Source organism: Cladosporium halotolerans (genome assembly GCF_011745625.1).
Source record: "Cladosporium halotolerans strain TM138-S3 chromosome Unknown Sca1, whole genome shotgun sequence".
NCBI classification, from domain to species: Eukaryota; Fungi; Ascomycota; class Dothideomycetes; order Cladosporiales; family Cladosporiaceae; genus Cladosporium; species Cladosporium halotolerans.
This window is the reverse complement of record NW_027191452.1, coordinates 133,639-146,009: the sequence shown is the minus strand read 5'-3', so window position 1 is coordinate 146,009 and position 12,371 is coordinate 133,639. Positions and strand designations below refer to the sequence as shown.

General features: G+C 53.9%; 4 protein-coding genes across 4 annotated transcripts; 2 read left to right on the top strand and 2 right to left on the bottom strand.

The window, feature by feature from the left end:
- Positions 1-63: 63 nt before the first annotated feature.
- Positions 64-1,887, bottom strand: WHR41_00057 (uncharacterized protein; the record flags this gene model as incomplete). The annotated part of the gene is made up of 1 exon (XM_069368663.1): positions 64-1,887. One exon carries the CDS (start codon positions 1,885-1,887, stop codon positions 64-66), a length of 1,824 nt encoding a protein of 607 aa, XP_069234124.1.
- A 513-nt stretch (positions 1,888-2,400) lies between these two features.
- On the top strand, positions 2,401-5,358 carry WHR41_00056 (uncharacterized protein; the record flags this gene model as incomplete). Its single annotated transcript, XM_069368662.1, has 1 exon — positions 2,401-5,358. One exon carries the CDS (start codon positions 2,401-2,403, stop codon positions 5,356-5,358), a length of 2,958 nt encoding a protein of 985 aa, XP_069234125.1.
- A 342-nt stretch (positions 5,359-5,700) lies between these two features.
- On the top strand, positions 5,701-6,755 carry WHR41_00055 (uncharacterized protein). The gene is made up of 3 exons (XM_069368661.1): positions 5,701-5,860; positions 5,919-6,190; positions 6,250-6,755. The coding sequence occupies exons 2-3, from the start codon at positions 5,953-5,955 to the stop codon at positions 6,600-6,602; spliced, it is 591 nt and encodes a 196-aa protein (XP_069234122.1). The 5' UTR covers positions 5,701-5,860; positions 5,919-5,952; the 3' UTR covers positions 6,603-6,755.
- A 3,498-nt stretch (positions 6,756-10,253) lies between these two features.
- WHR41_00054 (uncharacterized protein) lies at positions 10,254-12,057 on the bottom strand. The gene is made up of 2 exons (XM_069368660.1): positions 10,973-12,057; positions 10,254-10,911 (listed from the first exon to the last, which is right to left on the bottom strand). Exons 1-2 carry the CDS (start codon positions 12,033-12,035, stop codon positions 10,496-10,498), a joined length of 1,479 nt encoding a protein of 492 aa, XP_069234123.1. The 5' UTR covers positions 12,036-12,057; the 3' UTR covers positions 10,254-10,495.
- Positions 12,058-12,371: the final 314 nt, after the last annotated feature.

Genomic DNA, 12,371 nt, shown 5'->3' with positions numbered 1-12,371 from the left:
TTTTGCATTGTAATCTAGTGCACTGCAGCAGGGTTTCTGTGGACATATGCAGTGTCTGTCTCATTACCTTGACCTCATCCTGTCGCTGTGCTTGTCCCAGAAATTCTTGCAAAGCAAGTGCATGTTCATCCCATCTACCCACCACTCTCCAAAACTGTCGTCGACTCCCTCATCAACCTTCGGTACCCGCTCCTCACGCTTGAGCCCACACAAGGCACACGCGTGCGGGGCGACAACACCGCCCTCCAGAGGTTTCAACACTTTCAAGGGCATTTGCTCAGAGATCTCAGGCACAGGCGGCAGTTTCGTCGAAGCCTTGCTGTTAGCGCTCACAACCGCGCTGCGTAATTTACCAACGATGGACTTCCACTGGCGGACCGCGTCCAGAACTTCACGATCCTCCTTCGCCACTTCAGACTTGTCGACACCGGCGAGTTTCATACCACCCTTGCCTCCTGCGGCAGCGGGACCAATGCGCATCCCCTGAGCCAGGAACTGGTCGCGTTTCCAGCGTTGCTTGCGGCCGGCGATAACGTGTGCCAACACCGTTGCAAGACCAATGTAACCGTGCAGGAGCTGTTGCGTGGCTTCGTGACCGAGAAGATCCTGCTTTTGATCGTGCGTGAGCTTGGTCAACGTATCGAAGAGGGCCGGCTGAGCAGAAGCCAGCAGCGAGGGGAAAACCGACAGTAGCACTGCGGGAGGAGGGATGTTGGTCGGTGGAAGAGAAGGTGTTGTGGCGGCCTTTGCAGGGGCTGTCACGTTGAGGATCGGTTCAGGAAGTTTGGGGCTTGTGATCGCCTGAGTCGGCGCTGGTGCAACATCTTCGAAGTCGTCCCATGCTTCATCATCGTGAGGCTCGAAAATGGGTGCTCGGCTGGATTGCGGCTTTTCTGGAGCTTTTTGCGAGGTTTCTGAAGATGCCCATTGCGATGTCGTATCATCCAGCCCTAGAAGGTCGATCCCAAGAGCACCGGGTACAGGCACTTTAGGCTTCGATGCCGCAACATGTGGCTGAGAGGTGTTTCCGTTGTTGGTTTCGAAGGTACCCCAATCGTCATCATCATCTTCGCTGACGTTGTCTGCGTCGAACAGAACAGCAGAATTCTGCGAACGAGTATTCTGCGATTGACCCTCAGGCCTCTTAGATACAGGATTCGACTGTCGCGTGCGAGTCGGGAAAGTTGATGCTGGGGTTGCAGCGGGCCTTTGTGGCCTTTCATGAGCCGACGCGTCTGCAATCAGTTTCTTCGAATATGCCATTGCGGCCTCGGGATCATTTGCAAGGTCTACGTTGAGGTCATCGGCTCCAGCATCGTAGTCGTCATCGTCTCCGGCGAAAAGCATGTCCATCCTGCCGGCAAAGGGATGTTGACCAATGTTTTCATTCCTCCCATCTATCTGCGGAGGCTTCGGTTTGAATGGAAGGTTTGACTTTGGTTGAGATTCTTTGCGGGCTGAGACAGGTCGCGCTGCTGTGTCCGAAGGATTCGCAGCCTTCGGTTTGAATGGGAGATTTGGCTTGGAATTTGACGCAGTTGGAGCCTGCGAAGTTGTTTGCGATTTCGTTGACGGCAAAGAGCCCATAGGAGTCGTGTCGAAGAATGGCATTTCCTGGCTTGGTAGGGGAGAACCCATTCGTGCTTTCAGAATCGCAGCCTTGGTCAAGTCATCCATTGGAGAAGCATCCTCAAAATCGCCGAACTCATCGTCGTCCTCGTCCATGGATACTGGTGCTGTTGTAAACTCATCATACGGCTTCGCGTTGAGAATAGCTTCAAGATTGAGCGGTTCAGGTGGCCCAGCAGGATTATGTCGGGCTGGTCCCGACTGCTTTGAAGGAGCTTTGCTTTGTGCTCCAAACGCTGCGAAGAGATCTTGCGACATCTTTGCCTCCTCGATGGTCCTTGAAACACTTTCGATGACGGAACACAGAGTGCAGCTCGTTGAGATCGTGTAACGTAAGGTCAGCTCCGCCTAGGAGTTCCCGTGGATCCTCAGAGTGCTGTGCTGTGACGCTCTGGAGACTTTCCGACAGTCCTTCGGTTGATAACGCAGTACGGGTCACCGGACGCGTACGCTTGTGCGAGTGTGACAGGGGCCGGGAAGGATTCACGCGCAGTGATATATTGCAAAGGCGGAGTCGTGCATCGCGACAAAACTTCCGAAATTCAGAGGCACATACTATTGCATCTACCCCTGAGAGCTGGACCGGTCTACTTGGGTTGACGTAGAGCTCCAGACGGCAAAATGTTGCTACGTCGTCGTCGTTGACGGCTAAGCCACATGGGATGCCCGCTTCGGCAAACGTTCCGCCGATCTCCTGGACTTTTCACATGAGAGCCCTTTGTTGTAATCTTGGCCTGGAGCATCAACCTCAGAACCACCCGACCGAAGCATATGCTTTCCCCTGGCGCCGCCGCGGTGCCATCATCAGCATGTCTGAGATGTCAGCTTCGGGGCGTACTGCAGCATCTGCGCTGCTCCCCCACACTTCATCGCCGCCAACAACCTCCGCGCCAGGCCTTCACAACCTTCCACCGACAACAAGCCGGCCACGATAGCGACGCTGAGCCCTTGAACAAAAGCAACGATGGACTCTACTTTAAGCACCTGAATATAGGAGGACGTATTGTTGGCAAACCTGGACGCAAGCAGCGACAAGTCTCCGAAGCGCTGGCGACCAAGTCTTTGGGAGAAAGATCCGAGATTGTCATCTTCCGGGACGTCATTGACAGCCGTGAGAAGAAGACCACCCAGAAAAAAGGATCAGACGATGCGGACTTTAGCGAGGAAGGCTTGAAAGGGCTGTCGTTGACTGCGGAGGAGATACAAGCTGCCGTTTCTGAAACAGCGCCACCGCTAGAGGAGGAAGTCAATGCATCAATCGACGCTCTGCGGCCACAAGCCCCTGTCGTCGAAGATCGGGAGTTTGACAGGTTGGTGAAGGCGTTGCTGGATGGCTACAACGTACAACAACTGTCTCGATACCTCCGACGGTCTCTCGCGCAGCGGTCGTCTTTGACTGTCGTGCGACAACTTGAATATCGGCTTCCAGGCACCTCTCAAAAGAAGAAGGTTTCTTTCACACGGTCTCGCTGGCAACCTGGGCGCACCCCGATAGACCAACGCCGCAACTCGCAGATGCCATCGCCCAGAGGAGCTTCCCTCACTCCAAAAGCAAGGACCGCTGAACGGATCGTTGGGGTTGCCTGGGACATCTCGACAGAATCAGAGCAAGCGCAAGTCGGCGAGCTAGAAATGCAGATGACGCGGTGGCAGCTAGCTCTGTATTTCGATTTGGCGACGCGTGACGGCAGGCCTAAGTATCAGTCGCAGATTCAACCACCAATCCTTCTGCGAAAGTCTGAGATACGACCTCACCGGAGAGATGGCATCGTTCGTATCACTGCTCGGAGACAGGACGCCGAAGACATTGCCAGCCAGTTGGAAAACAGAACTCTTCACGTGGGCAAACTTCTGCTTGACCTCAATAATCTCATTCCTGAAGAGGATCGGAAGTTCCCAGCAGCACAATCTCTGCGCAACTTCCGCGCGGAGCAGCTTGAAGCCATCTCGCAAAGAACACAGACTGTGATTATGCAACAGGCCGATGGCAAAATTGGCATATTCGGCTTTATGTCTTCAGATAGAGACAACGCGCGTCGCCTTCTCATGAGCTTGATGGATTTCTCATCTCGCAACGTGCGAAGCGTGTCCCTGTCACCCATGGAGGGACACGAGGACAAAGCAGAGGGTGCTGGAGGACCGCTTGCCTTGGTGCCATATTTTCCTGACCTCGGTTTGCATTTTCGCGATCGCCTGAAGGTTTTCGCTCGACCTTCGCTCCCGGTGTATAGAAAGACGCCGAAAAGCACAGCAGCTGACTCATCGGCGACTTTGAGAGCTTCACCTACGGAAGCTCGAGCAGAGGAGATAAGCCAGTCTCTTGTACCGATGGTCTCGCCGCGCGAGAGCCGATGCGAAGGAGAAGCAACAGCCGCAGCTCAGGCGAAGAACGCGTCGTACTGGGGCACAGCGAAACTTCAGTCAACAAATGCGTGGCGAGTGCAATTCGGGCTCCTGCTGGAAGAAGCAGCGCCCAAACGTTTGGGTGACTTGTCAGTGAAACAGGATAATGCTGTCGACCAACGCCCAAATGACACCAAAATTGGCTCGCCGAAGAATCTGATTTTGCGTCGAGGTCCTAGTTACGAGACTTTGCTTTCCTTCTTCAAGCCTGTCGGACGCAAGAATAACCATATTGAGGAAAACACTGAAGTTTCTTCGGCATTCCAAAAGGCCAATGTCATTCGCAGATCTACATTGGTAGCGTACTTTGTACCCTCTCCGTTCACTCGCCGTGGCCTGGAAGCTACAAAGAAATTCCCTCGCCTCGAACTGACCCTGCTCCGGACGTCTGGGGGCAAATCGCCAGAAAATGAGCCGCAGATTCAGAGGCTGCGCGGCATAATCAACGAAGAGATCGTCGACGTTCCCTTGCCGGACCAAGCAATCGACCTCCGGTTGACGAGGAACGAGACCATCTACGCTCCGATCCCCTCGATCGTCAACGACCCCGAGATCTTAGACTTTGTCAACGTCCTGAACAAATCTGCGAGAGCTGGCGGAGCTCTGCGAGGCAAGACAGAGGTTCAGTTCACGCTTCCAACTTGGATGATTCATGATGAAGAATCACGCAGACAAGGACGAACCTTCGGCGACATTCAAGTTCCCTACTTGTTTGACCGATTTGAGCAGATGCAAACCACCCTATTCACTCCGAACTATGATGCACTGGACGAGCGCGGTCAACACAGCCCGGCAGTCAAGCGCTTCTTGAAGAACTTCCCCGAGAACACTGCTATACAATATAGAGAAGTCGACGCAGGTTTCGTCGGCGGAAGGCATACGGATCTCACGGTCCAGCCACAGCGGGCGCAGAGGGTCTCACCTGAGAAGTCGGGGAAGGAAAGCAGGGAGAACGTGGACGCAGAGACAGCAAATGGACTTCGCAGATCGCTGTTCCCAGCATTGACCATTGCCGATTTCTTGACAAGGGCGTCCACGGGCGAAATCCTAGCATGGAAAAGGCCTGTAGAAGCTCAGACGAACCCCGGTCCTGAGGAAAGCAAGGACGCGGAGAATCAGCTGACCGAACAAAATCGTTCCCACACAGAGCCTAACGAAGTAGAGGATGGGAATGAGCCGGCTGAAGAACCTCGTACTGATCTCAAGGCTGATGAAGTGGAGGGTGAAGGAAACGAGCCGGCCGAAGAAGCTCATATCAATCTGAAGCCTGACGAAGTGAAGGATGAAGGAATCGAGGCGACCAATGAGCCTACAGGCCAAAAGTAAGTGCTGGTGACACCTCTGAGGGGTCAGCCACACATATATCAATGTACAACAAATGTAATATACTGGCTTGGAAGCCTCTGTAGATAACCTATGTTATCAAGCCTACTCCATCCTAGCCGTTTCGCATGCCACGTTGGTATCTTCTATAGTGCTTTTTTATAGCTGTGGTCAATCATGCATCGGAGGGCACCGTGGATCCAAAGCGAACTCCTTTCACATGCTGCGACTCGCGCAGTTGTCGGATGACGTCGTTCAAGCCACCTTGCCCCGACATGGTGTGTTGGGGCCAAATCTGGGCCGCGTGCGTGGATCTGCATTGCGCTGTGGAGCAGGCTTGATCTCGACTTCCCACGCGCCAGGTTGGCTGTATGGCGACGTCATTTGTCATGGGTCCGCGTGAACTCTGATGTTGTGGCAGGTAAATACATCAGACGATGCCGCCCGTCCTCAGGAGAGACAGCGTTCCAGACACACTATTGCTTTCGTTGTGATCATCAAACAGGTATATCATCCGTTGCTGTATCATCTTCAGGAAACCGTGCTGATCCCCCACCCTGCAGATTCACAGCATATTCCACCGACTACACTTTCAAAATGGCCGATCAAGTTAAGGGCGCCGCCGACTCCGCTGGTTCCAGCTGGAACAAGATGAGCGAGGACCAGAAGAAGCAGACCTTCGACGCGCTGCCCGAGGACAAGAAGCAGGGCAAGAGCTATCTCGAGTGGATTAAGGAGGGCTACCACAACCAGTACGAGAACTGGATGCCTTGGATCGAGGATCAATACCTCAGGTGGTTCACCAAGGACAACAAGGCTAGCTACGCCACCAAGGGTAAGCTTATGTGCTCATTCTACTGGAGACCACCAGAACACTGACAAACTATCACCCAGACACCCCCGACAAGTCCAAGGTCACCGGCGTCGACCAAGTGGACAACCTCCAGGACGGCGTCAACAACCTGGTCGCCGGCCAAGTCGGCCAGGGCGGTCTGCTGCAGCCCGTCGGTGACGCATTCTCTAAGGAGGGCGTCAACCGGATGGAGCGCGGAGGCAAGGACGACTCTGGCTCCTACGGCGGCGGCGTCGCCGACTCGGCTGTCAACACCGCCAAGTCCACCGGCCAGGGCGCTGCGAGCGGTGCCTCTGGCATCGGCAGCTCAGTCACTGGTGGCCTAAAGAGTGCTGGCGGGTACGTCGGCAGCTTCATGGGAGGTGGAAAGCAGCAGGAGGGCCAGCAGAAGTAAGGACTGACTTTGGACGGATACGATACGACGGTCATTTGCGCATCACGAACTTGATACCATAGTAATTCTGGGCTTTGGAGTCGTATCTCCGATGCTTCATTATGATTGAATCCTCTAATAGATAGCAATACGCACTTCATCATTTATCGATTGCTCAAGTTTCAGCGGCCAAGTGCGAAAGAACGGCTCGGAAGATACAGAGCACGAGATAATGATGTCAATAGTGGTGCGGTAACGGCGAACGGAAGTCTCTCCGCACGTGTATTGGAGCGTGGTCGCTTTCTTCGTCTTGGGCTCTGCCGATTAAACACTGCGCAAAGTCAGCGTCTGTAGAGACGCCTTCGATCTCTTTATAGAACGCGTCCCCTTGAGTGTCGACTTCGACCTAAACTTGTGGTACCAATATTTACAGCCCCGAAAGGATGAGCGTTCACGGAGAATATCATGTTACATTCTAACGCTAGGCTAAGGTATCCAAAGAGCAGCACTCTTGCAAGATGCTCAAAAAGTAAGATACGAGAGTGTACGTCAAATCCAACCATCCATAGCTCCGCTGCCATCTCTCTGCCTCACCTTATCAATCCACATCTTGCCCTTCCCGCGGATCCCTCCACTGGCCCTCCTCCTTACTGCCTTGAACTCGAACCTGCTCCGATCCAGCTTCTCGCGGAGAGTCATTGCTGTTGCAGGTCTAGAGACTCCACATGTATCGTGAGAGATCTCCTGAGAAAGGCCCACAGGAAAAGAATCGACTGGCATCCCGTCAAAACTGGTCGTCAGACCCAGGCCGAGCGCATGAGGTGCGATGTGATACTTTCGCACGCTATTGGTTCTCTCGCAATACAGCGATGGCGGGACCGCTGGTGTGGGTCTGGTATTCTCCTTTGACATTGAGGATGCCTGCGGCGGAAGATGCTTGGACTTTACTTGGGCGATCGATTTCTTGCTGTGTAAAGAATCGAAACTATGCATTCTTCGCAATCGGTCCCGAAGACCATTGACCTCCGGTTCTTGCACACTGTCAGGCTGCGATTGCTGCGCGTCACGCTTGGTCGGAGGCGGCGTGTGGTATCGGATGCTTCCGAAGAGGCTGCCGTTGGCAGAGTTCTTGCCCTCGAGCGAAAGAGCGCCAAATGAGTTTGAACTGCTATTGTTTTGCAGATACACCGTTCGTAGTTGTGATGGTTGAGTCCGGTTTGGATTCTTGCGAGGAGAATGGTCAATAGTGGATTGCAAGTCGTCCATCTGCGCTTGCTCCTGTCGTTGTCGATTCAATGAGTGCTGTCGGGGTGCAGCGAACGCGCGGCCTTGCGTATAAGACGGTCGACGGGTGACGCCTGTCATTCGGGCTGGCGATGAGTTGGACCGCTGTCGGACGTGCCGCTTAGCGTCTGGCGGAGCGTTTCTTTGTCGTTGGTGAAGCCTCTTCTCTTCGATTGCCGCAGCAACTTGGGCAACAGAATTGGGCAAAACATCCAGCGAGTTCATGTGAATCAAGATGACCGGCAGCTGTACCGACACTATCTTGGAGTTTGACAAGCTTGTTGTGACATTGAGAAAATACCGAACTTCGAAATACTTTCCGCATCTGACTGTAGCATGACCTCGAGGCACTTGGAGCTCGCACGTGCGGGCATCTGAGGTGTAGGCATCGGTACCGCGCCAACCTTCACAATCATGCTTCTCTGTCGATTTCGTCACAATGAGGCGCTCACTGCTTTCAGATACGCGCGCTTGACTTGCTGCTTTCTCCATAGAAGCGGCAGGGGCATGCTTGTAACAAAGCACGGCTCGCTCAAGAGTCAAGTCGACTTTTTTCACCGGCTTGTGGGTCTTGTTCGAGATATGCACATCAACGAAGATGCTACTGCCACTCACCCAGACTTGGCGGTATAGCCCGGCTGTCAAGCTCAATGTCTCCATCGCACCCCATCGGTGCAAGGTCAGCTCGTCACTTGCAATTAATGGGCTTTGAAGTGACGTGAGCGCCCTTTCGGGATCATATGTCGGCACGACGCAGATGTCGTGAGAGGTGCGGACGCGATAATGCTTACCAGCATCACGGATCGTGGCAGTGACGCACAGTAGGAATCGTATGCTCGCTTGCTTCGATTGAAATGGCGGCGGCCCAGTATCCAATGGTAGGCTCAACATGAAGCTCAGAGCTGATATTGATGGCTTCAGGATCCAGAATCTCTCTCCATGCAGTAACGGATTATTTGGTTCGACCATCGTGATAGGCGGAGGATGGCTGGAATCTAAGAGCTCCGTAGCCAGCGCCAGAAAAGTGCCCCGGCGGTGCTCGGCTACCTCTTCGAATCCCACGAGGTCGATGGTGATCGCAGCTATACCGAGGCTTCGACGATGTCTCATCCGCTCGTTGTCATCAATTGTAATCTTCACATGGCCTTCCACACTGCCTCCCCCAACAAACAATGGCGCTGAGGTATGAAGCTCCAATTTCACCCTCGGATGTCTGTACACAGGAAACTCTAACAAATCCATTGGCGCCGGAGAGCGAACGAAGGTCTTTGAAGGCATCTTCCTCGCGCCGTCTGAGGAGACCGGGTCGAGCCTTCTACTCGCATCTTTCACAGGCGAACGGCTTGGACCATGGTTCGGGACGATGAGCCTGAAATTTGGAGCAGCAGGTCCAACGCCGGGCACTCCCTCAGTCGCCACACTCCGTAGAGATGGCTTGCGAGAGTGCGTTGCGATTGTCCCCGGTGCGCGCACTTGCGACGAGGATCTCCTGGGCACGCTGGACTGGGGGATGATATAGCAGCTGGACGCTTCGGGCGACGTAGAGTACGATGAGGAACTGTTGTCGATCGAGCGCGCCCTTTGGTGTGCCTTCTTGCTTGTTGGCTCGACCACTTTGATCGAGCCATTCCGGCTAATCGACCCGGCTCGCTTGACGGAATTGGTACGCGACGTTTTTCGATGATGCTGTCTTGATGCATGCTCTGACTGCTGCTTGGCGTAGTTCACCATGTCAATAAGGCTCGGTTCGGTGATTTCGCGGATGTCTGACAAAGGCCGCATCCCAGTTGGTGGCCAGTGGGCGCCATTGTCGCGAGAGGGAGCATGGTTGAGAGGTCTGGACGGTTGCAACGCAGATAGCTGGGTATCCATCCTTCATCGACTGGAAGCTCGGAGACGAGTGCTCAACAGGCCTGGCATTAAGGGCAGTAAGCCAGGCAGTTGACCGATCGTTGACACCGAAAGATAGGATCAAGGGTTCGCGCAGATGCAGTCGGTATCTAAGATCCATTTCGCAAGTTGATGGCGTAAGGTATTAGTTGCTTCCTTATCGTTTGCTCTTTAAGCTCGGAAAATGGAAGCGGCGTGCTGTTGTAAGCCGAGAAAAATCTTATGGCAGGCGCGGTGCTTGAGAGGTGTAGATACCTTAGAGCGCTGTACATACCTACCTTACCTAGGTACCTAGGAGAAAATTGAGCTTATAATACTCCCGTCTATAATGGAGTGGGAAGAGCGTACGTTGCGTTAACATCATAATCACTAAACTGCAAAGAGCTTGCACATACGACCATAGGTCAGTGAAAATTGGGCATCCCGTCCGCTCTGCCATACATAAGCACTGAACCGGGCGACTAGTACTAGAGTGGGTGACCATCTGGGAATCCCGCCTGTTGTATGTTTTTGCTTTTTTGTCTGAGTCCTTCTCTTTGACGGACTATGTATTGTTACAATATGCGTTTCGTTTTATCATTCGCGGTCATGGCGTTGCGCGTGCTTTTTACCACGCCATGCTTGCAATCACAGACCCTGGCTCGTCCGGTCAAGTCGTTTAGACCGACTATTGATAAGTACGGAAAACTCCAAAGCCGCTCATATGACTGGTAGGTGCTGTCTTGCCCGACCAAACCAGGTCAGGCCGCGTGAAACTCATACATCTCCCCACTCGACAACAATACGAATGTCTCGAACCTCAACCCCCTCTTTGCCCTCCTCGCCTCATCCCGCCACAGCTTCGGCGACTCCGACACGCTCGCATACGCCGCCCACAAGCGCCGCCAGTAGCACGCCTCCGCAGCAGGAGTGAGGTAGCGCTCGCGGAACGTTCGGACAGAATTGTCCGCGATGCGCTGCGCCTCGGCCGGGTCCGCGAGCAAGCGCGCCATCGTGTTCGCGAGGTCGGAGAAGTCGCGCTCGACTTCGACGTAGTTCTGCGTGGGGCCGTGGGCGCTGAGCAGGTAGTGGTGGTGCTGGATGTATTGCAGTTTGTGGGCGACGATGACGGAGCGGCAGGCTTGGCGGTATTTGAGGGAGGCGGAGTAGGAACGGCCTGGAGGGGGGTTGTTAGTGGGTGTTGTGGTTTAGGGAGCCTGGATGTAAAGGATCTGTACCTTCGACGTGAGCGATGTATTGGTATTTGCAGTGGTCTTCTAGTGTCATGTAGTTCTGCTTGACTTTCCAACTCAGCTCTCTAACGGCGCTCCATTGCTGTCCGCGGGCGACGTCTAGTAATGTACGGCGGAGTTTGGGGGCGAAGCTGAGCTTGCCGCGCCAGACTAGTTTTGCTTCTTTTTCGGCGAAGGTGACGCCTTGCTCGACCTGCTTGACTTTCTCGACTACATCGTCGTACGAGCCGATTTCGTTGTTCTGCCCCTTGATCATGTTGTCCCAAGCCCAGAAACCAAAGTCAGGCATTAGAAACAGAGAAGCCTCGCTTGGCTTTCGAGCAAACACCCAGATAGGATAGCCGACGCCCACGACATCAGACGCTTTGTCCTCAATTGAGAAGATGAATTCGATATCTGGCGCTGTTCGACGGAGCGACATGGCAGCGAGCGCGCGGTGCATGGCACTCAGTGTAGCCAAGGTCTTGCGTCTGTGGTCTTCGCCTTTCGAGCTACTAGAAACGATGTACAAGTCACCCTTGTAGATCATCGCGCGCGTCATGCCTGGCTGTAGATCAACCTCGTCCAGGCGTGATGTCGGGATGTTACCGTTGTCTTTCCAGTATCGGGCTCCGCGCTCGACGTCTTCGAAGAGGCCAGGGAACGCGACTGAGCATTGATCTTCGGACAGTCCAGCGTTTCGGTCGTCTCTTCCGTACTCGAAACTCCATTCGTCAGCGTCCGTAACGTTTGTTTCGACAGTAAGAGGCTCCAGACAAGACTGGCATTCGAACACTGTTGCAGACTGACATGCGCAGTGCCCCGCTGGAATCAATTGGTTCAAGAGCGGGCTGATATCGTCGCGATCAGAGTTGATCGCGTACCAAAATGACCACAAAACGATTACTGGGATGCCCATGCCAAGAAGGAGGACGAGGTAGCGACCAGTTCTGCCACCGAGGCCGCAAGGGATGTTGCTCAACATGCTTTTAGGAACCGGCTTTGGTGTTTGCGTATATACACTGGGGAATTCGATATGTCGTTGCAACTGTCGTCGCGAGTTGGTCATGCACAATTCAAGACAGCAAGAGCTTTTGACCGAAAAGTTCGCATCCATAAATCAAAACTGAGGTGGCTCTTTATCGCATGCGAAGCGTTGGTGCCGTAATGAACGCTGAACTACAAGTGTTGGAAGGCCGTCCGTCGTCTGTAGCCTTGACGTGGTGATCAGTCGAGCTCAGCTGCTGAAAATAAGTCCATGAGAGAACGGAGTGTTGTCCAGAGGCAAAGACGTATGTACAATGTAGCAAAATCAGCGCGCGCATGTCCCATTAGGCAGTGAGAGTCAATCGCACAAAGCAAGGGTCAGGGAGGCGAAGTCGCAAGCGCACGTGGGCGCGAGGCC